The sequence below is a fragment of the Oryctolagus cuniculus genome, chromosome 1 (genome assembly GCF_964237555.1).
Source record: "Oryctolagus cuniculus chromosome 1, mOryCun1.1, whole genome shotgun sequence".
Classification (NCBI taxonomy): domain Eukaryota; kingdom Metazoa; phylum Chordata; class Mammalia; order Lagomorpha; family Leporidae; genus Oryctolagus; species Oryctolagus cuniculus.
The window spans coordinates 236,120,476-236,146,358 of record NC_091432.1 but is presented as its reverse complement, the minus strand read 5'-3'; the positions used below and the strand labels follow the sequence as shown (position 1 = coordinate 236,146,358).

At 70.0% G+C, this 25,883-nt stretch overlaps 1 protein-coding gene across 4 annotated transcripts in view; it reads right to left on the bottom strand.

Annotated features, from left to right (window-relative positions):
* Positions 1–25,883, bottom strand: part of COL5A1 (collagen type V alpha 1 chain) — a 106,488-nt gene that overhangs the window by 37,566 nt on the left and 43,039 nt on the right. For 3 of the 4 annotated variants that reach the window (XM_070066681.1, XM_070066680.1, XM_070066679.1), the window contains exons 7-29: positions 25,544–25,786; positions 24,706–24,879; positions 24,166–24,222; positions 21,051–21,092; positions 20,802–20,864; positions 17,410–17,484; positions 16,554–16,646; positions 16,244–16,300; positions 15,942–15,995; positions 15,351–15,404; positions 14,331–14,384; positions 13,295–13,348; positions 12,787–12,840; positions 11,285–11,329; positions 10,687–10,740; positions 9,505–9,549; positions 9,028–9,081; positions 8,855–8,899; positions 7,365–7,418; positions 5,124–5,168; positions 3,853–3,906; positions 1,428–1,472; positions 907–960 (exon numbers count right to left, since the gene is read on the bottom strand). In XM_070066681.1, the coding sequence (XP_069922782.1) occupies positions 907–960; positions 1,428–1,472; positions 3,853–3,906; positions 5,124–5,168; positions 7,365–7,418; positions 8,855–8,899; positions 9,028–9,081; positions 9,505–9,549; positions 10,687–10,740; positions 11,285–11,329; positions 12,787–12,840; positions 13,295–13,348; positions 14,331–14,384; positions 15,351–15,404; positions 15,942–15,995; positions 16,244–16,300; positions 16,554–16,646; positions 17,410–17,484; positions 20,802–20,864; positions 21,051–21,092; positions 24,166–24,222; positions 24,706–24,879; positions 25,544–25,786 (1,569 nt within the window). The remainder of the gene's footprint in view (positions 1–906; positions 961–1,427; positions 1,473–3,852; positions 3,907–5,123; positions 5,169–7,364; positions 7,419–8,854; positions 8,900–9,027; positions 9,082–9,504; positions 9,550–10,686; positions 10,741–11,284; positions 11,330–12,786; positions 12,841–13,294; positions 13,349–14,330; positions 14,385–15,350; positions 15,405–15,941; positions 15,996–16,243; positions 16,301–16,553; positions 16,647–17,409; positions 17,485–20,801; positions 20,865–21,050; positions 21,093–24,165; positions 24,223–24,705; positions 24,880–25,543; positions 25,787–25,883) is intronic. The other variant, XM_070066682.1, reaches the window with a different exon arrangement.

The following is a 25,883-nucleotide window of genomic DNA, read 5'->3' as shown; positions in this document are numbered from 1 at the left end:
CGGGGACTGCGTTCCGGGGAGAAGCCCCCGCCCAGTGCCAGGACCCCTCACGAAGTCGCCGGGCGCCCACGAGAGCCCAGTGCTGGGCTGTGCCCTCGGGGTCCCTCGCTGCCCGGGTCCTCGGGCCCCCATCGCATGGCACCCACACACGAGGAGGGCATCGTCCTCCCGGCCGTGTCATCTGAGGCTGTGCCCCGTGAGGGGCCCGGGAGTGGGCTGAGCCTTCCCCAGGGAGGGTGACCCGTCAGTCACAGGGGCCCTCTCCACCCTGAAGAACGTTCTAGAACGACGTCACTAGCAGCTGCCTGCGGGGGCAAGACCGAGAGGCAAACCCTCACGCCCAGCGTCTCCTGCTCCGGGTGCTGACTGCCCCGGCCTCTTGCCTGCCAGGTTGGGACAAAATGTGGACAGCGTGGGGCTCTCCTGTCCTGGAACATTCTGGAAAGACTCCTGCAGACCCTGCTCTTCAGGGGGACGATGAGAGAGGCGGACGATGCCTTGCATTGGCCAACAGATGGCCGGCCAAGCGACACAGCGCTACCGCCACCGCGGGGCCCGCTGGCCTCCCAAGCTCTCCTGCCCGGGCCCTCACGACGTCTGAAGCCGTCGGGGGACCTCCGAGACCGCATGCCGGCAGTGGCCGCCCCGGCTGCTCCACACTGCCCAGAGACGTCCCCGGGGTCCTCGCCATCACACAGCCCTCAGCTGCCTGCAGGCACTGGCTCCCTCTGGTTCATTTAAACACTGGCCTGGGACCGGCACCGCACTGCAGCAGGCTGTAGGGGCGCCTGGTGGCGCACCTGGGCCAGCAGCAGCACTCCGGGCTCCTGGCTTTGCCTGGCTCAGCCGTGGCTGCCGCAGCCACTTGGGAAGCGAACCCGCGGGTCCAGGAGCCGAGATACTCACCCGGTCACCCTTGATGCCCATGTCACCCTTGAAGCCAGGGAAGCCGTCTTCACCCTGAACAGGAACACGCAGGGGCTTCAGTCCCAGGAGAGACCCCCCCACCCCCACCCTGGCTTCCACAGCTGACCCCGGTCAGCCCCAGGGTCCCCCCTCGGGCCCTGGGCAGGGTCCCTGTGAGCCCTGCTGTCATTAACTCTGGGGCTCACAGCACACAGAGCAGCACCCCACCGCCCCCCTTCCTGGCCAGGCTTGGGTGCAAAACGGCCCCTTTGCCAGCTCCCCACCAGGGAGAGGTGGGCGCCAGCCCCCGCGGATGGCGTCTTGGCTGGGCCGGGGCCTTCCCTGGACAGAGGCACGAGCCCCAGGCCCACCTGGCCCTACCAGAAGAGGCTGCCCACGCTGCCCTGGGCCCATGGGAGACATCGGCTCCCAAGGCGCACAAAGGAGACCCCCGCCCCAGCTGCCCCCGCCCCCCGAAGCCCCTGCCGTCCAGGGGCCGCAGCCGGAGGACAGACACTCACCTTCTCGCCCTTGGTGCCCTTCAGGCCTCGGATGCCGTCCGCTCCCTGCACAGGCAGAGGAAGACGGGCGGTCACCGGCCGAGCCCTAGCCCAGCCTCCAGACGCAGGACGGCTCAGGCCCCGCCCCCAGGCCCAACACTCCCATGAGGGGCTCTGTAGTGTCTCCCGTCCACAGCCTGACCCTGCCCATGCCCATGTGAGACCCAGAAAGCCCACGATTCCTGGGTTGCTCCCCACTGACGTCTACCTCCAAGTTACGCCCCCAACTTCACCCCAAGAGAGCCTGGGTCCTCCTTCCCTCGGCCCCCATTCCCCAGACCAACGCCCCTCCCTCTTCTAGAAACTTCTCCACCCCTCATCCCTCAGAGGTTCGGAGAGGAAGCAGGACTGGGCCCTGGGGAGGGAAAGATGGACTCAGCTCCCAGCCAGCCCCCCCCCCCAGCGTCCTAGGCTTCCCCATCCGAGGAGCAGGGTGACAACCCCCCGGGAGCCCCCTGGTACACGGACACGATGCACTGGCCAACTGTTTCAGGTCTACGTTATCCCTAGCACGGCACTCGGTGTGGTTTTACCTATTTCCTCATCTGACAGGCAGAGACACAGACTCACTCCCCGAAAGCCTGGGACAGCCGAGCGAGGCTGAAGCCAGGAGCCAGGAGCTCCATCCTGGTCGCCCACGGGGGTGGCAGGGACGCAGGCACTTGAGCCGTCACCTGCCTCCCAGCGTGTGCCGTGGCAGGGGGCTGGGGCTGTGACCGCAACCCAGGCAGGCACTCGGTGCAGGATTTGGGCGTCCCAAGCACTACGCCAAACGCCCGCCCCACTAAACACGGTTAATTAATCACAACAACCATCACGCGGCCACCATCAGCTCAGGGCAAAATCTCCTCTCGCTCCTGACCCAGAGCTTCAAGACCAGCGAGCTGCCCGCTGTGAGACGCTCCCTGCACCGATACCTTGGCCGGTGGTGGAGGTGCCATCGGGGAAGGGGGACCCGGCCTTGCTCCACGGTGACGCCCCTCAGCCTCAGACCTCCGACGGGCGAGACTCAGCTACGAACAGTGGCTGCCGGCTCCAGAGGCTGGGCTGGCCCCCTGCCCACGGGGCCCCAGAGTCTGCTTCCCACGGAGCCCCCTCCCTCCAGGGCTGGGGGCTGCCGGCCGCCCACCCTCCTGCGGCCAGAACTTTCCAGACTCCACAGTTCTGAGGTTCACTCTGCAGAGCTGGACTTAGCTGGGGCTGCCTGGCCGCCCCCTCTGGCCTCTGCCTCCACCCCCAGGGTCAGCAAACCTGACCCAGAAGCACCTGGACTCTGCCAGCCCGGACTGCACGGTCTCGGGCCAGGTTTGCAGGGACCCCAGGACCCCGATCCCCGGGGCGCTCCTGTTGGCCATCGCACCTGCTCAGCACCTGGGCCACTGCCACTCCCAGAAGACGCCCCTGACACCTGGGTCCCGGGCCTGCCGTGCAGAGGTGGCCAGTGGGTGGGGTGGGGGCCCCCTGGAGTGGCCAGAACTGGGCCGGGTCTCAGATGGCTGTGGCCCACCGTCCCTGGGGGCATCAGATCTATGTGGGCCAACACTGCAGGTGCTACCCCAGCGGGGATGCAGGCTACAGCCGCAGAAAGAACCTGGGGAGGGGGGGCGCTGAGCCACACGGGGAGAAACAGAGCCGAGGCAGGAGGCGTGGCCCGGCGGGAGGCGGCGCACAGCACCCACGGAAGGAGAGGCGGCGCCCGCTTCCACACCGCAGCCGGCCGGGCGAGGTGGAGGCAGGTGGCACCAGTGCTCTGCGCACCGCCCAGGATCCCCGTGCAGGCTGTGACACCCACGGGCCCTCTCGCGGACGGGGAATCCTGGGGCTTTGAGACACTGAGAAATGAGAGGCGGCCCCGTGCCCTCCTAGGGGCTCCCCCGGACACAGAGGCAGCAGCACTGTCTGGAGCAGGGCTCAGCTCAACGCCAGCACAGTCAGTGCTGCCCTGGGTCTGGAGCTCGCGTGGGCCGCGTCCAGCAGCCTCCTCCACCCCAACCCCGGCAGGAACCTGCCACAGACGGTCCACCCACAGCACCAGCCACGGCGGCCACAGGCGCCTGCGTGCCCTTGGAACCGTGGAAGCGGCTGGGCAGGAACGCTCCGAGCTCCCCCTGCACAGGGGCCGGGGAGCAGCGGCAGGAACAGGAGGCAGAGGACGCTCTCCTGCCCTGACAGACGCCCCGCTGGCCCCTGGCTGGGACAGCCCACGCCCACGCCCTCACCCCAGGGCTGGTGCTGCACCCCCACACCTGGGAATCGGGCTCCTGCAGCGCAGGCTGGAGGGAGGGGTGGCCCCACAGTTCCCAGAGCAGCCCAAGCCCACTGGGCCGGGACCACTGAGCCAGGCCTGACCTCTAGGATGGCCAGGAGCGGCCAAAGCCCCTCTCACCTTCACTCCGCGAGGGCCTGGGTAGCCGATGGGCCCCTGGGGGCCTGGCGGACCCTACAATCAAAGAAAAAGACCACTGCAGGGACTGCTGGTGACCCCAGACCACCCTGGGTCCCTGCAGCACAGGGACCGTCTGTGTCCACCAGCCTGTGTCTCCCCCCGAGCTAAGAGCACGCAAACCCCAGACCAGACCCCCAGAAGAGGTTCTGGGTGGGGGACACTGTGGCCACGCCACCGTGAAGGCGGCTCTGGGAGGTGGCAGAGGCCACCCGAGACCCACGGCACCACCGTGTCCCGCTCCAGGTTTAAAAGCAGACCAGGGTCAGAGGGGTGGGAGGAGCAGGCTTGGTGCCCCCGAAAAGACACACCCCCAGCCTATCGTGGGCCTGCCACGGCCAGGCTGGCCCTCGGCACTGCCCCAGCCGGCTGGGAGAGGACGGGGCACAGTGCTGCGCACAGGTCTGCCCGAGCCCCTGGGAACTCCGGCCTGGTTTGAGAACGGCACGTCCCTGGGGCTGGGTAGTGGAGCCTCCATGGCCACAGGGCTGCTGGAGGGAGGAGCCTGCCATAGCTGGGGCCTGCTGGGCGGGGCTTGAGTGACCAACCTGCTGGGGGCGGAGTCTCCTACACTGAACAGAGCGCGAGGGGACGGTTCTGCTCCAGGGTCTTAGGGACAGCCCGGCAGGTGCTGCCCTGCAGGCCTGGGCAAGTCCCCTGAGGTGCCCTGCGGATGCGTGAAGTCCAGAGCTGGCCCCTCCATGCCCGGGGCTCGGGAGGCCGGACCCGAGCGTCAGACCCCAGGCTGCTGGCTCGCGGCCACCTCGGTCCGAGTGGCAGCTTCCTGTCCCTATGTCCCTCCGGCCAGCTCCGCCGTGGGGAGTGCCCTGGTGCACTCTGAACCAGCTGGCCCCGAGGGGCAGAAGTCGGGGCTCCTTGCGGTGCCAGCACACAGGCGTCTGTGGCAAGACCACCAGCCTGACACCTGGGCTGCCGCCAGGCTCTCCCCAAGCCCACCCCCCACTGCTACGGCGCCACCTGCTCGCGTCTCCTTCTTTGGCCCAGGCCTGCTGTGGTGACACGGTCACATGTGGTCACCCATGGATCAGGTGGGGTCGCACGGACCCACATGGGGCACCTTGCTGGCAGGGGTAGGGGGCAGCCGGCTGCCGGGGGAAGGTCCCTGCCCGGCCGGACTGGGTGTCATCGGCAGAGACGCCGAGGAAGGGCAGAGCCGCCTGGGGCCCCGGCCCAGCCCAGGGGCGAGCACTCACCTGACCGCCCTTCTCGCCGGGGGGGCCTTCCTTGCCGGGGTGCCCCTGTACAGAAGAAAAGCCCCTGTTAGCAAGCAGCTGCCCCGCCCTCTCGGCTCCCGGCCCCAGCCTCGGGAAAACGGGGGTGCTGCACGTCCAGGGCCTCGAGTGACTCAAACCCCAGCGCCTCGGCCGTGCCGTCTGCAAGACGGGCAGGGGACGCACAGCCCGGCCCCGGCAGCCCCGGCTCAGTCAGCACGGACGCCAGGGGGAACAGGTGGGGATGGCCCCAGAAGGCCCTGGGGGGAGCAGGTGGGGATGGCCCCGGCAGGCCCCGGGGGGAGTGGGTGAGGATGGCCCCGGCAGGCCCCTCCCGCCTCGGGCAGGGCTCAGGAGTCCCCAGGGCACAGTGCGAGAGGGGACAGGGACAACGTGGGGATTCGCACACAGTCCAGTGCTCTGGGAGCCAGGATCAGACTCCCGGCTCCTGGACCTGCGGCCCCGGCGCCATCTGCACAACGCGGGAGCCCTGACCGTCACTGTCCTGGGGACAGGCAAGGCCAGCGCGGGGCCAGGGCTGGGGGTCCCAGGGTGTCCCCTGGACTCGCACAGCTGTCTCCAGCGCTCCCCAGGGAGCTGCGCAGGGAGGCTGCGGAAGCACCTGGCTCTCTGGACTCCGCCCCTCCCCTGGGCCTGGACCGATCCCGCCCTCGGGAATGCAGCCTCCTCCGTCCAGCCCAGGCCGGGCACCGGGCTGGGGCCTGAGAACAAGGCCCGCGAGCCAGCGATACGGGAGGCGAACGGTAGGAGGTTGCCGTGTGGGAAACGAGTCACGACCAGGGAGCTGCTGAGAGGCAGCCAGGCCCCTGGAGGATGGCCTGGTGGGGGGCGGTCCCAGCTCTGGACACACTGGACACTGGGTTTCATGGGATCACGCTTGTCAGTTGCACGCCTGGTGCGAGGCTGTGCAAACCGCCCGTGTGACGGAAAGCCAGGCAGGGCCGGGGTGCAGACCCGCGGGGAGAGCCGGGTGGCCCCGGGACCTCGTCTGCTGCAGTGGGTGGCCGGTGGGGGGGCAGGCTCCATGGGGGCTCACCCCAGTCACCAGGGGAGGTCAGCTGACTGCGCCACCTGTGGCTTTCCCAGGTACGCGCTGCAGATAGCAGGGGACCGGCACCATGGGCCCACGGGGCCGCTGCGTGGACATCACAGCCGCCACAGCGCCCAGGCCAGCGCAAGGCGGGTCTGCCCTCACCATGGCCACCACGCACGCTGAGGCCACACTGCTTCAGGCCCGTCTCCAACCGTCTGCACAGGAGTGACTGTGGCGGCGGGGGTGGAGCCGGGCACAAACTGGGGCATTCGAAATAGGCCCCTCCCCCCCCAGGGCCGGGGGCTGGCCGTCCCCACCACGCCCGCAGCCCACGCCGCACAGACGCGGCCTTTCCGGGAGGTGACAGAGCCAGGGCGGGGAGGTGAGGGCACCGCTGGCTGCGCGGCCCTGGTGTTCTCGCTTCTCCCAATTCTAGGCCGTGTGACCTTCATGTTAGAAAAAGCAGCCGACACAGCAGAATGGAGGCCACAAAGGAGAAGACCCGTCTCCAAGTCGCCGGATCCCCGTGGCCGGGCCGGCGTGCACGCGGGGCCACAGACCGCGAGGGCGGATCCGCGGCATCCCGGGCTCGGGGCAGGCGGAGCCGCTCGGTAACGCTCGCCAAGGAGCCGTCAGCAGGCTGGACATCCTTGTTGAGTGTTTAATGGCTTATTAAAGCCGTAAAGCACGCCGGCTTCAATAATTAACGCAGCCAATCTCCTTTTCCACTCAGCCCACTTTCGGCATCCGCTGGTTGTTCCTGCAAATCCCAGCAGCGACGGACAGAGCGTGCAGTGGTGCAGATAAGCCCCCACGTGCGTGCGCGCTGCCCGTCTCTCCCTTCCGCAGCGGGGCCACAGACGGCCCGTGGCCAGCCCGCCACGTCCAGGAGGCGACAGATCTGGCTCCGAGCTGGGCACGCACAATGCACACGGCACACGCGCTCGCTCAGCGCCGACACTAAACAAACACACGGCGCCCCCAGCACGGGAGATCCCCCCATGGCTGGGGCCAGGCCCCGCCTCCTCCTAGCCCAGAATGCAAGGCGGGGGGCTGCCAACAAAGCCGTCGGGCAATCGCCACATGCCGCGATTACTGATGAGTGGGCTCAAGACCACACGGGCCTCACCAGCGTCCCCGGGGGACAGGGGCTGCTCAGGGCGACTCACCGGGGGTCCGTCGGCGCCTGGCATTCCCGGGAGGCCTGGCTTGCCCAGGGGTCCCTGGAACGAGACAGAGTCTGTGAGGAGACGCCCCCTCTCCGTGCTCCGTTTTACTTGAAAGGCAGAGAGGTGAGGAGCTCACGCACGCGCCGGCTCATTCCCTGCAATGCGCCGGGGCTGGGCCCAGCTGAGGCTCCACCTGGGTGTCTCGTGTGGGTGGCAGGGGCCCAAGCACTTGGGCGGTCACTGAGGCCCCCCAGGGTGAGCACCAGCAGGAGCCCGGACTGGAAGCGGGGAGCTGGGACTCGAACCAGGCACGCGGACACGGGACACCCAGGGGGCATCTTCACCCTGCCAGATTTCCTTCCCACATTTCTACCCAAACAGACCTGCTGAGGCGGGCCGTGTGCCTGCCCGGCACCCACAGAGAAGCCCCCTCCTTGCTGCCGGGGAGCGTGACCCCCTGGGGCCCTGCCCCCCACCTGCTCAGGTACTGGTCCCCAGGAGCTTCCTCCCTGCCCCCGAGGGCTCTGTGCCTTCCTCGTGTCCCCCCAGGGCCGACCCCTCAGAGTCTGCTCACTAAAACACCCCTAGGGGGCCAGCAGAGAGGCCCACAGCGTGGGGACCCCAGCCTCACCCCGGCACCTAGAGAGATACCAGGGCTTACGACTTAGCGAAGTTAAATGACGCTAAATGCCGACACGAGGACGCCGGCCACGTCTGCCAGTTGGATAACCACACGCCCTGCTGAGGCCGCGCTGTGGGTTTCCCTGCCAGGGTGGCCAGAGTGGGCACTCTCACGGCTGGCTTGCTCTGTTCTCGGGGCACTGGGCTGTGACACCTCCAGAGGAGCGCAAGGTGCCATTGCTGCCTGGCCCAGGCCCCGCCTCCCAGCCCCAGCCTGGCCCAGGCCCCGCCTCCAGCCCCACCTCCCAGCCCCAGCCTGGCCCAGGCCCCACCTCCAGCCCCACCTCCCACCCCCAGGCCCCACCTCCCAGCCCCAGCCTGGCCCAGGCCCCGCCTCCAGCCCCACCTCCCACCCCCAGGCCCCACCTCCCAGCCCCAGCCTGGCCCAGGCCCCGCCTCCAGCCCCACCTCCCACCCCCAGGCCCCGCCTCCCAGCCCCTGCCTGCCAGGCCCCGCCTTCAGCCCCAGCCTGGCCTGGGCCCCGCCTCCCAGCCCCAGCCTGCCAGGCCCCGCCTACAGCACCCGCTTGGCCTGGGCCCGGCCTCCCAGCCCCAGCCTGGCCCAGGCCCTGCCTCCAGCCCCACCTCCCACCCCCAGGCCCCACCTCCCAGCCCCCGCCTCCCAGCCCCAGCCTGCCAGGCCCCGCCTCCAGCCCCCACCTGGCCCAGGCCCTGCCTCCAGCCCCACCTCCCACCCCCAGGCCCCGCCTCCCAGCCCCAGCCTGCCAGGCCCTGCCTCCCAGCCCCAGCCTGGCCCAGGCCCCGCCCCCAGCCCCTGCACCCCCACCCCACACAGCCCACCCCACCTACCTTCTCTCCTGGAGGACCGATTGCACCCTGGGGGCCTGGGAGACCCTGGGAGGGGAAGAGCAGGTGGGAGACGTCACCCCCTGTGTCCCCGCTGCCCGGCCTGGGCGCTGGCCCCTTGCAGGCAGCCGGTGGGGCAGCGACGAGAGACCCCACCCCCGCTGCAGGCCACTTACCTGGGCTCCGGGATTACCCTGCTGTCCTGGGGGGCCGGGCTCTCCTTGAGGACCCTACAGGGACAAAGGCAAAGGCACTTGCGGGGGCTCTGGGCGCTGCCCCCTCCCAGGCTCCTTGTCCTCCCCTCCCCCGCCTCAGCCTTTCAGCCTCTGCAGGGGAGTAGTGGGGGGGGCAGCTCAGAGAGCAGAGGGGGGCTCCCGGGGCCCCTGAGCTGCCGGCGCAGCAGCGCTGCCTCGCCCCCGCGAGCGCACCCCAAGTCCATCCAGGGGCCAGAAAGGACCGAGGCCTCCCGTCCTGCTGGAGGCTCCCAGCGCCCCCGGAACCCACGGGGAGCCCAGGCTCCTCTCGCAGGCCGCACGGCCGGCGCCAGCCCCGCGCACAGCAGGGAGGGACAGCGCCCACCCCAGGCTCTCAGCCCAAGGGGCTCTGCCACGGGAGGTGGCACCGTGGCGGCCCACCCGGGACCCCAGACTCACCACATTTCCTTTCGGGCCTGGCTGGCCGTCCATACCCGTCACACCCTGCAAGAGAGTCACAGAGGGAAAAAACACCCAGTGAGTGCGGGGTGGGGGGCGCCCACTGTGTGCGGGGGAGGGGCTCCCACTGTGTACAGGGGGAGGGGCACCCACTGTGTGCGGGGGGGGCCAACACCCACTGTGTGTGTGGGGAGGGGCGCCCACTGTGTGCGGGGGAGGGGCGCCCACTGTGTGCGGGGGAGGGGCGCCCACTGTGTGCAGGGGAGGGGCGCCCACTGTGTGCGGGGGAGGGGCGCCCACTGTGTGCGGGGGAGGGGCGCCCACTGTGTGCAGGGGAGGGGCACCCACTGTGTGCAGGGGGAGGGGCGCCCACTGTGTGCGGGGGAGGGGCGCCCACTGTGTGCAGGGGAGGGGCGCCCACTGTGTGCGGGGGAGGGGCGCCCACTGTGTGCGGGGGAGGGGCGCCCACTGTGTGCAGGGGAGGGGCACCCACTGTGTGCAGGGGGAGGGGCGCCCACTGTGTGCGGGGGAGGGGCGCCCACTGTGTGAGGGGGAAGGGGCGCCCACTGTGTGCAGGGGGAGGGGTGCCCACTGTCTACAGGGAGAGGGGCATCCACTGTGTGGGGCATCCACTGTGTGCGGGGGAGGGGCGCCCACTGTGTGCGGGGGGGGGCAACACCCACTGTGTGCGGGGGGAGAGGCGCCCACTGTGTGCGGGGGGAGGGGCGCCCACTGTGTGCGGGGGGGGGCAGTGCCCAGCGGGTCGACCCCCAGGAGCTCTGGTGCCAGCACAGGGCATCAGAGGACAGGGAAGAACAAGACGCCATTCCAATCCCTCCCGAGGATCTGCCCCAGCAGCCCCACAAAGGGCGGTCCGGCTGTCAGGCCCCGGCTGCCCCGAGCCCCAGCCCAGACCCGGCCCCGGGGAGGCTGCCCACTGGGCTGGAAGCCCACGAGAACCAGAGCTTCTGCCTCCTCCTGGAGGTCACAGAGGCCACTGGAACTTCCTGCGGGCGGGGCGGGGCGGGGCGGGGCACAGCATCCCGGGGCTGGCCAGTCGCGGGGGGCCGTGAGCCGGGCACCTGGGCCCCCACTCGGAACCCGCCGGCTGGCTCACGCCCGCAGTGGGCGGCAGGGTGTCGGGGGCTGGGGGGCAGACATGCGGAGGGGGACAGGACTTACGGGAGGTCCGGGGGGGCCCGGCGGCCCCTTGGGCCCGAGCAGACCACGTGGCCCCTGCGAGAACAAACAGGAAGGTTCACAGCCAGCTGGGCCGCCGCCCGCCCGGGGACGCACCTGTCACCCGGCCCCTTCCCGCCCCTCCTCCCCACCTCAGCACTGGGATCAGGCGGGGTGCTGGGTCTGGGGGTGCCCTCCGGGAAACGGGGGGCTTTCAAGTTGACTGGTGCCTTTAATTGCTCAGAGCAGACACACGCCCACCATGCTGTACCCTGGAGGCCTCCAGGCTGCCCCTGGACACCCCCATGCTGCCCCCTGGGGGCCACCGTGCTGCCCCCTGGAGGCCTCCAGGCTGCTCCTGGACGCCCCCACACTGCCCCCTAGACACCACCATGCTGCCCCCTGGAGGCCTCCAGGCTGCTCCTGGACGCCCCCACACTGCCCCCTAGACACCACCATGCTGCCCCCTAGAGGCCTCCAGGCTGCTCCTGGACGCCCCCACACTGCCCCCTGGGGGGCCCAAGTCTTCCCCATCCCTGCTCCCGGGGAGCTCAGCCCGACCACAGGCGGGGCCCAGAGTCGCCCTGGCCAGGGGACCTACCGGTTCCCCAGGCAGCCCCCTCGGCCCGACTTCTCCGTCGTCCCCCTGTGGAAGAGAAGAGAGGCAGGGGTTGGGGGGCTCCGGCCGCTTCCCCTTCCACCACACGGCGCACCTTGGAGCTGGGGCGGAAGCTGACCGCACCCCGCAGGTGCTCACTGCCAGGAGCCACGCACACGGTGCTGGAGGGGAGCCGAGAGCCACGCACAGGTGCACCCCGAGGGCTGAGGCCGTGCACAGTGCCCGGGTGCACCCCGAGGGCTGAGGCCGTGCACAGTGTCCGGGTGCACCCCGAGGGCTGAGGCCGTGCACAGTGTCCGGGTGCACCCCGAGGGCTGAGCCCAGGGAGGGAGCTGGGCAGGAGACGGCTTCACCCCCAGTGGCTCTCCTGGGGTGACAGGTGCAGGGTGCAGGGTGGGCACCGGGGGGCACGGATCGCCTAGGCTGAGGTCGCTGCAGCCGCACGGCCCCCCGTCTCCCCAGGGCTGCATCGCGGCCGTTCTCGGGGTCGCCCCACGTCCCCTGCACTCCCCTCACGTGCAAGCATCCCTGCATGCACACACCATGTACACACACAGAGACACGCACACACCCTGCACGCACACACACACACACCCTGCACGTACACACACACACCGTGCACGCACACACACACACCGTGCACGCACATAGACATACACACAGACACGCACACACCATGTACACACACACACACCGTACACGCACACATGCACACTGTGCACACACAGACATGCAGACACAGACACGCACACACACCGTGCACGTGCACACAGACACGCGCATGCACACACACACATGCACAGACACGCACACAGACACGTACACACACACTGTGCACACAGACATGCACACACACACACACCCCGTGTACACGCAGACATGCACACATACCATACACGTGCACACACAGACACGCACACACAGACACACACACCATGTACACACACACCGTGCACGCACACGCATCTGGAAGGACCTCTCCGTTTGCTCACCCCAGAGGCCCCCTGGAGGCCGAGGCAGCGGAAGGCGCCCTGACAGCATCAGCCTGGGAGCCTGCCCCTCGCTCCGCCCCCCCCGAGACGCCCGGCCTCCAGAGGCTAAGCCCCCAGTCCCTGCAACCCCTGGAACCAGGGCTGTGCGCGACAGACGCGGGGACCGCGGGGCGTCAGGCCCAGGCTGTGCACCTGCCTCCAGCCCGCGGCCCCCTCGGCCACAGTCGCTTGGCCCAAAGCCGTCCCTCCCTCGGGCCCTGGGCCTGCACCCAGTGCCGTGTTCCTCCAGAGGGCAGCAGAGACACGAACTCATGGCCTCATCCACCGTGCTGTGCAATCTGGGGCGCGTCTGGTACCCGATCCCGCCCCTTGGTGCCCACAATGGAATACTTCAAGGCCCCTGGCCGCCTGCCCACGGCGACCATCGCACGTGCCCGGAAGCCCCCGCCCTCCACATGCAGCAGGTGCAGCCAAGGACTCGCGGACACATACCCTCTCTCCGTCGTCTCCTGGGGGTCCCGGTGGGCCAGAAGGACCTGGATCACCCTACAAGGCCAGGGGGACAGCGTCAGCACCCCTAAGAGTCAGCACCCCCCAGCAGGCCGCCCAGAGACATCCCAAGCCCCCCACTTGGTGCCCCTTCAACTCCGACGCTGACAACGCCGAGACCTCAGCACTCCTCATCGCAGGCCTGGGGAGTCTGCCAAGTGTCTGGCTTAAGAGTGGCCGTGGAGAGCCCGCCCTGGGCAGCCCACGGTGGGAGGGTGGACGGCTTGAGCACCCAGCAGGCCCAGGCACACACAGACACCCCCGGACATGAGTGGGTCTGGGGCGCGCTCGGCCGGCAGTCTCAGTGGGAGGCAGGGGCGCACCTGCTGCCCCACACGTGCGCCCACAGGGGGGGAGAGCTTGGCGACTGTGGGGCGGACCCCAGGGAGGGGCTCCGAGACTTTGGGAGGGGCCCCCGAGAAACACGGACCCCGGCAGAGGAGATACTCACCCTGTGCCCCTTCTCCCCCGGCAGCCCGGCCAGGCCGTCAAAACCGCGGTCGCCCTGCGGGGCGGGCAGAGAGCTGCGTCAGACACACCCACGATGACCGCCCCCCGCAGCGCCCACGAGCCCCGGGGGCCCAGGCCCCCTCCCCCTCAGTTGTCCACTTTTGTGGCCAGAAGGAGGCCCCCCAAGGGCAGGGGCCCTGTCCGTCCTCTCGTGCCCGCCCCCCAGCGCCGGGGGCCCACCCGCCCGTGAAGACAAGTGGGACAGCGTCAGCACCCCTGGGAGCCAGCACCGCCGAGCAGGCCGTCCGGAGACCGTCTGGAGCCCCCACTTGGTGCCCAGTGCTCGTGCGCAGATGGCCGGGCGCGGGCCCTCGGGCGTCCTGGCTCCCTGGCCAGCCCCTCCCCTGCGCTCCTGCAGCCCGGGGACCGTGCCCGCCCTGTCTCAGGGGGAGCCGAGGGAGACGCCTGAGGTCTGCAGTGAGAGACAACGTGGCTGCCCCGCCTCTGGCAGCCCAGGCCACCGGGGCCAGCCGGGAGTCCCGGCTCATCTGTGGCCAGCGCGGTGACGGGTGCAGGGACACCAGGCCGGGCCAGTGACCCAGCCTCCACTCCCCTTCCAGGTACCAGACGCTGTCCCCAACGTGGGCCCCTTGGGGGAGGTCAGTGTGTCCTCCGGCCCTCCTGTGGCCTTGGACAAAGTGTTCCAGGAGCTGAGACACAGGGGTGAGCCCGGGACAGGGAGGCGGCCTGTGCCGACATCAGGGGCAGAGGACCGACCCATGAACGTGGCAGCGAGAGGACACGGGGCATCCACGGGCACCAGCAGGTGCACCCCTGGGGGCAGGCCTTGCACCCACACAGGGAGCTCCTGCACCCGCCCACTGCAACATCGGTCCACGCCCCGGAGCCCTGGGAGCCCTCACAGTCGAGAACAGACAAGCAGACTCTGTCCTATGGACTTGGTAGGGCCGACAACCTTCAGGGCCGCACGTGTCCCGCGTCCACCCCACACCAGGGGGCGGGGCGCGGCCGCCTACCTTGGGGCCGGTCTGCCCTGGCATTCCTCGGGCGCCGTCACTGCCGGCTCGGCCCTGGAACAGAGAGGCGGACTCAGAAGGAGCAGGCAGCTCCCCGAGGGCTCCTGTGGAACCGTGACTCGGCCACCGCGCCGTGGCCCCGTGGTCAGGAGGCTGCACACCGAGTGGCCCAGGCGGCGCCGACCTTGCCGGGCCCGCCGTCCGGACCTGCAGCTGCACGCGGCCGCCTGGCCGGGGGCTCCTGGGGCGGAGCAGCCGTGGTCCCAGGGCCATACTCACGTTTGCCTCGTATGAGGGGACTCAGGGGAGTCCACGGAAAACGGTACCAAGAGGGTTGTTATGGTTAAAAAAAAAAAAAAAGTTGACGTCCACGCGAAAGCGGGGTCTTCAAAAAGTTCATGGAAGACACAGGTTCCGGGAGAGCTGCGCCGGGTTTCTGAGGCTTTGCACCAAGATAAAGTCATCCCACCACCTCGCTTGCGTGTGTATTCCACGGGCAGAGCTGCCAGCCCCTTCACCCCACACGCGGGGGAGCCAGCGCGTGCCCACGCACACAGCACGCGCTCGCTCGCTCTGACATGAGCCCTGGCTAGATGGGCCAGTGGGGGCGGCGGCGGTCACCATGACACAAACGCCTCACTCATGGCCGTGGTGCTGGGGAAACACAGTCCACCCAGGCAGCCACGCCCCACACGTGACGCGGCGGCTCGAGGGACGCCCAGGGCTGCGGCAAGGCCTGCCGGGGCCCAGGTCAGCGCTGCCGGGGTCCGGCCACCCCCTACGCCGGGCAGCCTCGGAGACACACAGCCCTGCGATGTGGTCCCCGCCACCTGCCACCCAAACGCTCAGGGAGCGCCAAGCCCAGCTTAGGGCAGGACTGGGGTGGGGCCAGGTGCACTGTGCCCCGCCTCCCACCCCAGGACACAGCGCACCCCCGGAGCGGAGCGGGGCAGCTGCCTGCCCCAGCCCTCAGGCTCGGGCCCCGCCCGCCGCGGAGCTGTCCCCGAGCCCCACACTCACCCGTCTCCCAGGCTTTCCCGTCGGGCCAGGCGGCCCCTGCACACCACGGGGACCCTGCCGGGGAGCAGAGGACAGGCAGGGTCAGGGGGGTGGGGCTCCGTGAGCGGTCAGCTGCTTTCCGGGCCCACACACGTGCACGAGGCCCAGGTTCGCTGTCCTGGAGGCCAGTGCGTGGGCAGCACAGGGCTGGACAACTGGCTGGGCCCTGCAGCAGGAGTCACGCTCCCTCCTCTGCTTCCGGTACACGGTCACCCCCACCCCCATCGGGAGCCGGCCTCCCACATGCACGGACAGGACCCCCCGTGCCTGAGACCCCCCCACATGCACCTGAGACCCCCCCACATGCACCTGAGACCCCCACACACCTGAGACCCCCACACATACCTGAGACCCCCCCACACCTGAGACCCCCCACACATACCTGAGACCCCCCCACACCTGAGACCCCACACACATACCTGAGACCCCCCACACCTGAGGCCCCCACATACCTGAGAGTCCCCCCATCTGAGACCCCCCCACACCTGAGACCCTCCATGTGTCTGAGACCCCCCCATACCTGAGAGCCCCCCCACCTGAGACCCCACGTACCTGAGGCCCCATGTCTCCTGGCTCACCCTTCAAACCCCCACTCCCAGGAGGACCCTGTGGAGAGAGCTCTGGGTTAGTGGTCCCTGGGACCAGAGCTGGGGCCGGCAGAGGCTGGGGGGCGGGGGGGGGGGGAGACTGCAGGTGACCTGGTGGGAGGGGGTTCCTCTCGGAGCGCAGGGCTCCAGCGCCCACACCACACAGAGCAGCACAGCTCCCGGGAGGCGGGAACCGGCGGGGTCACTCGGTAGGGGGCCACCCTCTGCCCCCACCCGGCGTCCACTCCCACGCAGTCAGCCACTCACCATGGGGCCGGGCCTCCCGGTGAGGCCCATCGGGCCAGCCGGTCCCCTCAACGCCAACTGCAAAGGAAGAGGGGACACGCTGAGAAACGGCGGGGCAGCCGTGCGGTGGCCAGCTCCTCCGGGGCGGCCCTCCTCCGCCCCCTCCCTCTCTCCGGACGAGGAAGCCCGGAGCGAGCGGCTGCCCGAGACGCCCGAGCCTGTGCGGCCCCGGGGACACGGACACGGCGGCCGGGACGCTCCTGCGGCTCTGCACTCCGCATGGGGGCACCCGGGGCTCCAAGGCAGGCCCCCCTTGTCCCCGCGCACTCACCCTGGCCTGCTGCAGGATGGCCTGCGCCTGCGACTCCTGGGCTGAGACCATGGGGCCCTTGGAGCCCGCGTCACCGCCGCCTCCGAAGCGGAACTGCGGGGGGAGGAGGGGGTCACGGGTGCGGGTGACGGGGGGTCCCCAGGGGGCTGGCGCGGCCCGGGGCACACAGCTGCCCTCGCCCCCTGGACGCGCTCTCTGGCACCCACAGCACCTGAGACCTCCCCCCACCCCACCCACACCCCACCGTGGGCCCCTGGCGGCAAAGAAAAGCCAAGGGCGGGATGAAGATGGCCGCGGGGGAGGGGGCCTGCAGCGAGGGCCCAGGCTCCAGGCGGGGCCTCTCAGGCTGCAGTGGGGCCCGAGCCCTGAGCCAGGGAACGGCCGGGAGCCGAGGGCTCCACCACGCAGGCCCCACCGGCCCGCTCACCCAGCTGCCGGCACACGCGCCCCCTGCAGACCCTCCCAGCCGGCTCTCGGGGGTCAAGCAGGGGTCTCAGGGGTCTTAAGCCCTTCCCCTCATGGCCTCCCTGTGATCCACCACACCCCCCAGTGCCTGCGGCCAGGGCACCAACACCCAGGAACCCACCGGCCCCAGGCACCGTCCGAGTCCCGGGCTCCCCGTCTGAGAACCGGGGCCACAGGGGCTCCTCCTCCAGGTCTTGCACACGGGACACGTGGCCTGGCCTGCACTGGGCCACGCCACTGAGGGTTAAATGCCAAGGCCCGTGTGGAGCAAAGTCCCATTGCATTCTGGATAAAGCTCCATGGCTCCCAAGGAGGAGAGACGACCCCGGGGCAGCCTCCCACGCTGCCACGAGCCCCGCCCGCTGCCCAGCCCCGCGTCACGGGTACTCACGGGCAGCATGAGCATGGTGCCCGGTGGGCCAGGCAGGCCGTCAGCCCCGGGGAGGCCCGGGCGCCCCGGGGGACCCTGTGGACAAAGAGCATGGGGTCAGAGTTCACCCAGGGCCCGAGCGGGAGGGCGGTGGGAAGACAGACACAGAGAATGTTCCAGAAAGCCCGGCCCAGAGAGGGAGGGGCACAGCTGAGAGCTTAGAGTGGGAGGGGAGGAGGGAGACAGAGGGAGCCTGCTGGGCCTGGGAGCACCCAGAGGGGGGCAGGGCGGGGGACGTGAGCCTGCCAGGCCCCCGCACCCAACAGCACACAGGAGCCAGAGGCGCAGGGCCACGGCGCCCGGGCTGGAAGACGGGACAGAACGTCCCCTCGCACACAGCACAGGTCGGGCCTCGCAAACAGACCTGTGACCAGCCGGGGGTCCCTGACACCGGCCCAGGCGTGGGGACAGCGTGAAGGCAACACAAGTGAGATGGGTCCTTTCCCAGGGGACCAAGGCGGGCCGGCCCCGGGGGCTGGAGGTGACGAACGTGGCTCCGCACCTGCCCGAACCTAAGCTGTCTCTGGTTTGGGACGGGCACCCTTGCAGATGGAGTCACCCTGGGAACGCCACGGGGCCCGAACTCCTCCGATGGCACAGGAGACGAGGGAGGGGTGGGGAGGGACAGAGAGCCAGGGGCGGCCGTGGCCACCGGGAGCTGCAGCAGAAGGCAGGAAGCCCCCCCTCCACCCCCAGGAGCCAGCTGAGCCCCCGACTGCAGACCCACGGCCTCCAGGACGGGGAGCGGGGACCACTTAGGGCAGCCAGGAAGCCGCCGTGTGTCCGCTCGGTGTCTCCGGAGCCTCAGGGGCGTGGTGCCCGAGGCCACGCCCCTCAGCCAGCACCCACAACCGGGCGGCCGCCGGGGACAGGGCTCCCAGGAAGACCTGGGGCCTGGGGGGCCCACGAGAGAAGGGGCAGCTTCCTGCAGCCCCATGAGCCCATGTCCAGGCGCCCTGCAGGGGGCGCCCCCGGGCCAGCAAAACAGGAGTCCCCGCACTGGCCCGCCCCTCCTGGGCCGGACTCAGCCTCTCTGTCCAGGTGTGGCCACCACAGCAGGCCCACCCCCACCCCCCACCGTCACAAATCCAGCCGGGGCCGAGTGAGGGCACCCAGGGTGCTGCCCGGCGGCTGCCACGCTACAGGGCGGGGTGGGGGCAGTGGCAGCCTCGGCAACCTCCACGAGCCCGGGTGTGGAGTGACAGTGGGGGAGGGGTCAGCGCCCAGCTGTGGGCGGGGCTCCCCATGGAAACGGGCTCCCGTGCTGGCCAGGAAGTGTCCAGGAGGGACGGTGTGATGCCCAGTGCTTCCACGGGGGCCAGCACACGTGGGCCTCACCCAGCAGCCCCGGTGAGCTCATGGCCGGTAGCTCAGGGAGCCCCTAAGAGCCTCGGGGACACCCAGCTCTTCTGAGTGCACTGGGACCCACCTCACCCCCAGCTCTGCCCCAGCACGCCCCTCCCCACTCGCTGCAAAGCCCCTCTCAGGCCAGAACAGGAAGAGCTGCAGTACCACCAGGCGGCCACCAGGGGTCAGTGGTCCCCCGCAGGCCAGCCGCTGCTGCCCAGCCTGGATGTCTGCCAGGCAGGCGGCTGACCCCAGAGCCTGGAGCTTCCTGTCTAGTACGGAGGACAGGGAGGCAGGAACACCGTGCCCTGCCCCACGCGGCTCACGCGCCAGGCTCGGAAGCACCAGAGCTCTCCCCATCTGCCTGACCACACTGCTCCTACCAAGGACGGCCCAGGGGGTCGCGGCCGGGAGCTGACTTCCTGTGTCTGGGAGCCGACCCTGCGGCTGGGACCCGATCCCGCCTGTGGCCAGGGGCCGACCCCTGCGGCTGGGAGCCGACCCCTTGTGGCCAGGAGCCGACCACCCTGCGGCTGGGACCCGATCCCGCCTGTGGCCAGGGGCCAACCCCTGCGGCTGGGAGCCAACCCCCCATACAGCCAGAAGCTGAACCCCCGTGGCCAGGAGCCGACCACCCTGCAGCTGGGAGCTGACCCCCTGTGGCCGGGAGCTGACCGCTGCTGGCCTCGAGGGTCCTGCTGGGCCTCTCTCTGAGAGATGTCACCTGCCCCAGCCTGGGCAGGCACCTGGGGCCCCCACAAGTATCTGCGTGGGAGTTGGTGTGAGGGAGCCTGGGGGAGGGGCAATCTGAAGAACAAAACTGACAAACACTGTCACCCCCCACATGCGAGGTGTGGGCAGGGAGGGCCTGGGGACAGCCCACGGGGGACACGGGGACAGCCCACAGGGGGACACAGGGACAGCCCACAGGGAGACATGGGGACAGCCCACGGGGGACACGGGGACAGCCCACAGGGAGACATGGGGACAGCCCACAGGGGGACATGGGGACAGCCCACAGGGGGACACGGGGACAGCCCACAGGGGGACACAGGGACAGCCCACGGGGGACACGGGCACAGCCCACAGGGAGACATGGGGACAGCCCACAGGGAGACATGGGGACAGCCCACGGGGGGACATGGGCACAGCCCACAGGGGACATGGGCACAGCCCACGGGAGACATGGGCACAGCCCACAGGGGGACATGGGCACAGCCCACAGGGGACATGGGCACAGCCCACAGGGGACACAGGGACAGCCCACGGGGGACACGGGCACAGCCCACAGGGGACACAGGGACAGCCCACGGGGGACACGGGCACAGCCCACGGGGGACACGGGCACAGCCCACAGGGAGACATGGGGACAGCCCACAGGGGGACATGGGCACAGCCCACAGGGGACACAGGGACAGCCCACGGGGGACACGGGCACAGCCCACAGGGGGACATGGGCACAGCCCACGGGAGACACGGGGACAGCCCACGGGGGACACGGGGACAGCCCACAGGGAGACATGGGGACAGCCCACAGGGGGACATGGGGACAGCCCACAGGGGGACATGGGGACTGCCCACAGGGAGACACGGGGACAGCCCACAGGGGGACATGGGGACAGCCCACAGGGGACATGGGCACAGCCCACAGGGGACATGGGCACAGCCCACAGGGGGACACGGGGATAGCCCATGGGGGGACACAGGCACAGCCCACAGGGAGACACGGGGACAGCCCACGGGGGACATGGGCACAGCCCACGGGGGACATGGGCACAGCCCACAGGGGGACACAGGGATAGCCCATGGGGGGACACAGGCACAGCCCACAGGGAGACACAGGCACAGCCCACAGGGGGACACGGGGACAGCCCACAGAGGGACACGGGGACAGCCCACAGTGGGGACACAGGCACAGCCCATGGGGAGACACAGGCACAGCCCACAGGGGGACACGGGGACAGCCAGGCTCACAGACGCCCCCCCGTGGCCTCCCAAGCACTCACCCGCTCTCCAGGGTCACCCACTTGGCCAGTGGGACCCGTTGTTCCTGGGGGTCCTGGAAGGCCCTGGAACCAAGCACAAAATCGAGACGGAGCTCAGACGCCAGCCTCGGGCCTCATCCCAGCTCTGCCAAGTGCGGGTGGGCACAGAGCCAGGGCGGGGCGGGCCCCAGGGGACCCCGCTTCGGCCAGGGACCTGAGGGGGACACCAGCCCCTCCCCCAAGTCATGGGCAAATAAAGCGGACACTCACGGCGGGGCCTTCCGGGCCAGGTGGGCCCTCGATGAGCATGCCCTGTGGAGAGAGAAGGCACCTGAGGCCACGCCTGGCCACACCAGGCCACACCCAGCCAGGCCAGGCCACGCCAGGCCACGCCCAGGCCCAGGCCCTAGAGTGTAGGCTGCTGGTCCAGAGGCCAGCTCCATCCGCGCAGGCGCACAAGCAGTGGGCTGGAGGGTGTGACCCCCACCCTCTGGCTCTCGAGGCCACGGCCCCCAGGGGCCCTGCACCACAGACAGGAATCACTGAGGACACAGACAGGGATGGCCCGGGAGCCGGGGGCGGGGAGGGGCCCAGGAGGACTAGGGAGGAGCCCCGCAGGCTGATGCCCTGTGGGCTTCTCCCCCCTCCCACAGAGAGAGCTGCCAGGCCCGGCCTGCGGCCCCCAGCCCTGTCCCCCTGCGGGAAACCTTCCGCCCTCACCTCACCCCCACACTGGGCCTGGGCCGCCCCGTCCGCAGCGCCGCACCTCCTGCCCCCACCACACCTCCTGCCCCCGCCGTGCCGCCTGAGCCCCAGGAGCGGTAGAAGGGCCCCAGCTCCCCGCTGGGTGGAGCTCCCCGCTGGGCCCTACTGCCGGCCCCCTCCCCATGCTGGCTTCTCCAGGCACCCCCAGCACCCCTGGGTCCCCCGCCACGCCTGGGGCCCCTCAGACTGACGGCGGCAGGGGCGGACGGCGTCGGGGACCCGGTCCACATCCGTCCTGCGGGGCCTCGGCAGCTGGGCTTGGCCGGGGGGAGGGGCGGGACAGATGCCCTTCATGTCATTCTCGGGGAGAGGGGCCGCGCCTCTGGAGCGGAGTCCTGGGCCTGCCCGCCCAGGGCACGTGGCACCGGGCCAGCACGGAGCACCTGGCCGGATCACGCTCCGTCTGCCCGCCAGGCTCAGAGCCGCCGTGTTTACACAGATGCGCTCCAGAGAACGCTCGGCACCCGGCCAGCAGCCCCCGGGATAAAGGGAGAAGCCAGCGGCCACTGAGGGCCAGGCCACACACGTGCGCATGTGTCACACACACGCAAACACATGCACATGCAGACATTCGGACACACACCGCACACACACGCAGGCACGCACACACGGACTGACACAACACATGCACACGTGCACGCACGCACACGGCTGGGCTCAGGGGGCTGCAGCCATGGGCACCGGGTCTCCTGGGCAGGCGAGGAGGGCAGCCGGGACGGGCTGGGAGCAGCCCGGGGGAGGCGCCTGGCTCTCCTGGGCGAGCTCCCCTGCCCCCGCCAGCCCTGCCGCCCTTTCTGAAGGGAGCCAGGCCCGTTCTGCACCCCAGCGCCAGCAACAGTGCGGACGTGGGAAAAGCTCAGAACGCCGCATCGCACGGTTTGTACCACGGTCATTTGCCACTCGAGTGGGTCTTAGGTCGTGGCACACAGGACGGGGACACCAGATGCTGGCCGTGGGCACAGATGGGCGTCAGCCAAGGCTACCTGAGCCGCAGGTAAATACCAGGCACTACCAAGAGAATACACCAGCCAGGGCCGGCGTAGTAGGTCAAGCCTCTGCCTGCAGCACGGGCATCCCACAGGGTGCAGGTCCGAGCCCCAGCTGCTCCACTCCAGATACAGAAAGCAGTGGACAATGGCACAAGTGCCTGGGCCCCTGCACTCATGTGGGAGACCCAGATGAAGCTCCTGGCTCCTGGCTACAGCCCGGCCCAGCCCCAGCCATGGCGGCCACTTGCAGAGTGGCCCAGCAGATGGAAGACCTCTCTCTCTCTCTCAAATAAACAAGTTAAAAAAAAAGAGCTTAGCTGCAAACAGCCCCCAGCGGACCCCCCCTCCTACCACGTGTGAGCCCGCGCAGGGGAGAAGCCAGAGAGGCAGAGCTGGGTGCCCACCAGGCGACAGACGCGTGGGGCACCGCTCCTTTTACAGGGCCCATGGCCAGGCCGCCGCAAGGCCCACCCACAGCCTCCGCCTGGGCGTCGTCTGCCAGCTGCTTCCCCGCAGGTCACCCTGGCCTTGGCCTTGAGACCGGGGACCCTGGTGTGCACCGGGCCCTTCCTACCTCTGCACCTGCTGACCCCGTGCATCCTGGTCCCTGGCCTCCAACTCCGGGCCTGCAGACGGCTCAGGCCGGGATGAGGATGTGTGAACCCAGTCCCACCCCAGTGAGGACGGATAGGTCCCATGCCGGGCACAGGCCGGGGGCCAGGCACAGAGGCGCCCTCTCCTGCCTGAGCCCTGCTGAACCCCTGGTCCAGGAGTCCCACCCCTCGTCCTGCCTGCCCTGGCCACAGGCGGCCCACGGTGTCTCTGAGAGCTAAGGACTGGCCAAGCACCATTGGTGGCGCCCAGGAGGTCTTCCCAGGTCTGCCAGAGGCCAGCAGGGCCCCAGGGAGCCCCCCAGGCTGTGTCCCCGGCTCAGCCCCCAGGGAAACAACTCCTGGCAGCAGAAGCAATGGCGTGGCCCGGGGCCTCGTGGCTGCTGTCGCCAGCACCAACACTCAGCCACGTGCCGGGCGAGGGCCTCGGCCGCCGCCCCTCCCTGCCCTGGCGGCCCGGCCTCTTCCTGCCCACACCACAGTGCCCACTGCACGCAGCGGCAGAGACGTGTCCAGCCCGACTGCTGGCGAGCGTCTGGCCCATGGCAGGGGTCAGGCCCTGACCTGGCAGCTCTGAGACCCCCGGGGCAGACACGGGGGTGGGGGGGACGAGGACATCCCAGCCCGGGGCAGGGGGCGGCACCCAGGGTTTGTGCACGCCAGCTGCACACACCAATGTGCCACCACCGCTAGCTCTCGGTCCACTCACCCCGAGCCCACCGCCTGACCGGCCCCAGTGTGGGCCCCGTCCTCAGCCTCACGAGGGCTGCAGAGCGGTGCAGGAGGCCAGGCTGTCCCACTGCGCCCCGCCCCCATCCGGCTCCTCTGACCCGGGGCACGAGGGACGCCGACCCTGCTCCACCAGCACACAGAGCTCTGGCCGATGTGGCTCCCACCGCCCGGGCCGGGGTCTGCAATGTGCCCCACAGGCGGGCCCGTCCGCGGGTGCAGTGGCCCAGCCCACAGAGGCGGTCACGCCCCGCAGAGCCCTGGCCCCCGCGAGCACGCGAGCTTCCTTACTGGTTCGATGATGGCCGGCTCCCCCTTCTGCCCTTTCTCGCCCCGAGGGCCTCCAATCTGCGGTGACGCCGGGCAGGTGCCGAGGACGGAGAGAGAACAGAAAGACAAAGTCACCATGGCCAGGAGACGCGGTGAGGCCAGGGCACCGGCACGGCGTGCGCCTCTGCTCCCACCAGCCCCCTGCAGATCCCGGGTGTGGGACAGCGGAGGCCACGTGGGCTTAGAAAACACAGCACCCGAGACTCCCAGAAGCCAACGCTCCAGACAACCCAGAGAGAAGCGAGCGGCACCCGGGGCTGTGGGTTTGAGAGAACAGCGGGGGTCACACAGGGTGGGGAGGGGCCTGGAGGTGCAGCCACAGTGAGCAGCCAGCCAAGCCCGCCGCAGTGCCAAGAGTGGCGTCTCTTGGGCTACGCCCACCTCAGCCTTCTGCACGAAGATGCAGGCCATGATAGCAACGATAAAGCAAAGCCAGGGACACGCGTGGGGCACTCCACCGAGCTGAGCTCCGGGGAGGGCCGCCGCCCCCGACCCACTCACCCCCTCGTAGATGGTGTCCTGGTTGGCCGGCATGCCGGGCCCGATCTCCGACGGGGACACGGTGGAGTCGGGGTCGTAGTAGGGGTCGTAGTAGCTCTCGTCCAGGTTCCTGATGGTCTCCTCAGTGAACTCCCCGTCCGGGTCATCCCTCCCTTCCCCCCCAGACGGGGCGGGCTGCACAGGGCGGGGAGGGCAGCAGGGTCACCAGGCTGGCACTGTCCCTGTGCTCCGCTCTGCCGGCACCAGGAAACCCGCAGAGAGCGCCCCGGCTAGGACGGCAGTGCTGGGGCCTCCCAGCACCCTGGAGCCTGCAGCCCCCGGGGGCTCCTTGCCCCCCCCCTGCTGTGGGAGACTCAGCCCAGGCAGGCCAAGCGAGGCGGGGCCAGGCCTGGGCACGGCCCACCCACACGTGGCACACCGGCTGGGGCTGTGGTCTCGGGACCAGGGGTCTGCACCCACTGGAGCCCGGGGTCCTCTCTGGGGGCCAGGAACCCGGCACTGCACAATGGCCACTTGCGAGCGCGGGCCCGAGCTGCCATCTTCCCCGACTGGAAACCGACAGCAGGCACTGCCCGTCGTCAGCAGGTACCCGAGCTCCAGGGAGGCCGGCTGGCGTCCCGGGGTCACGCAGAGGCCTTGGGCCGGTCTGCTTCCGCCTGGGGACCCCTGGCCTAAAGGGCAGGGCCGTCCCAGCCCACCTGCGGGTGAACCCCTGACCGCAGGAGCCTCCCCAGGACTCCCATGGTGAGTGACCGAGACAGGAGGCCCCCAGGGGCCTGCCCCCACGCCCGCCCCGCCCCCCCCCCCCCGGCCCCAGGAAGTAAGGATGGAGAAGTACATTGGAGGAGTTGGAGGTGACGGTGGTGCTGGTGGGGACTTCGGCCTCGGCTCCCCGGTCGGGCAGCTGCTCAGGGCTCTCCAGGCCCTCTCCGTAGCCAAGGTCATCGTACGGGGCAGGCGTGTAGTCGTCCTCTATGGGCACGTAGTCGTAGTCCCCGACACCGGGGGCCTCTTCCCTCCCGGCCCCCTCGCTGGCTTCGGGCGCCAAGGGGGCTTCCGTGGTGGGCGGCAGGGTCAGCTCCTGGGGAGAGCGGCGCGGTGAGGGTGTGGGCCGCGGAGGCAGGGGCGCCTCCCACGAATCCGTGGCTGGCGACAGAGTGGCCGCACCCCCATCCCCT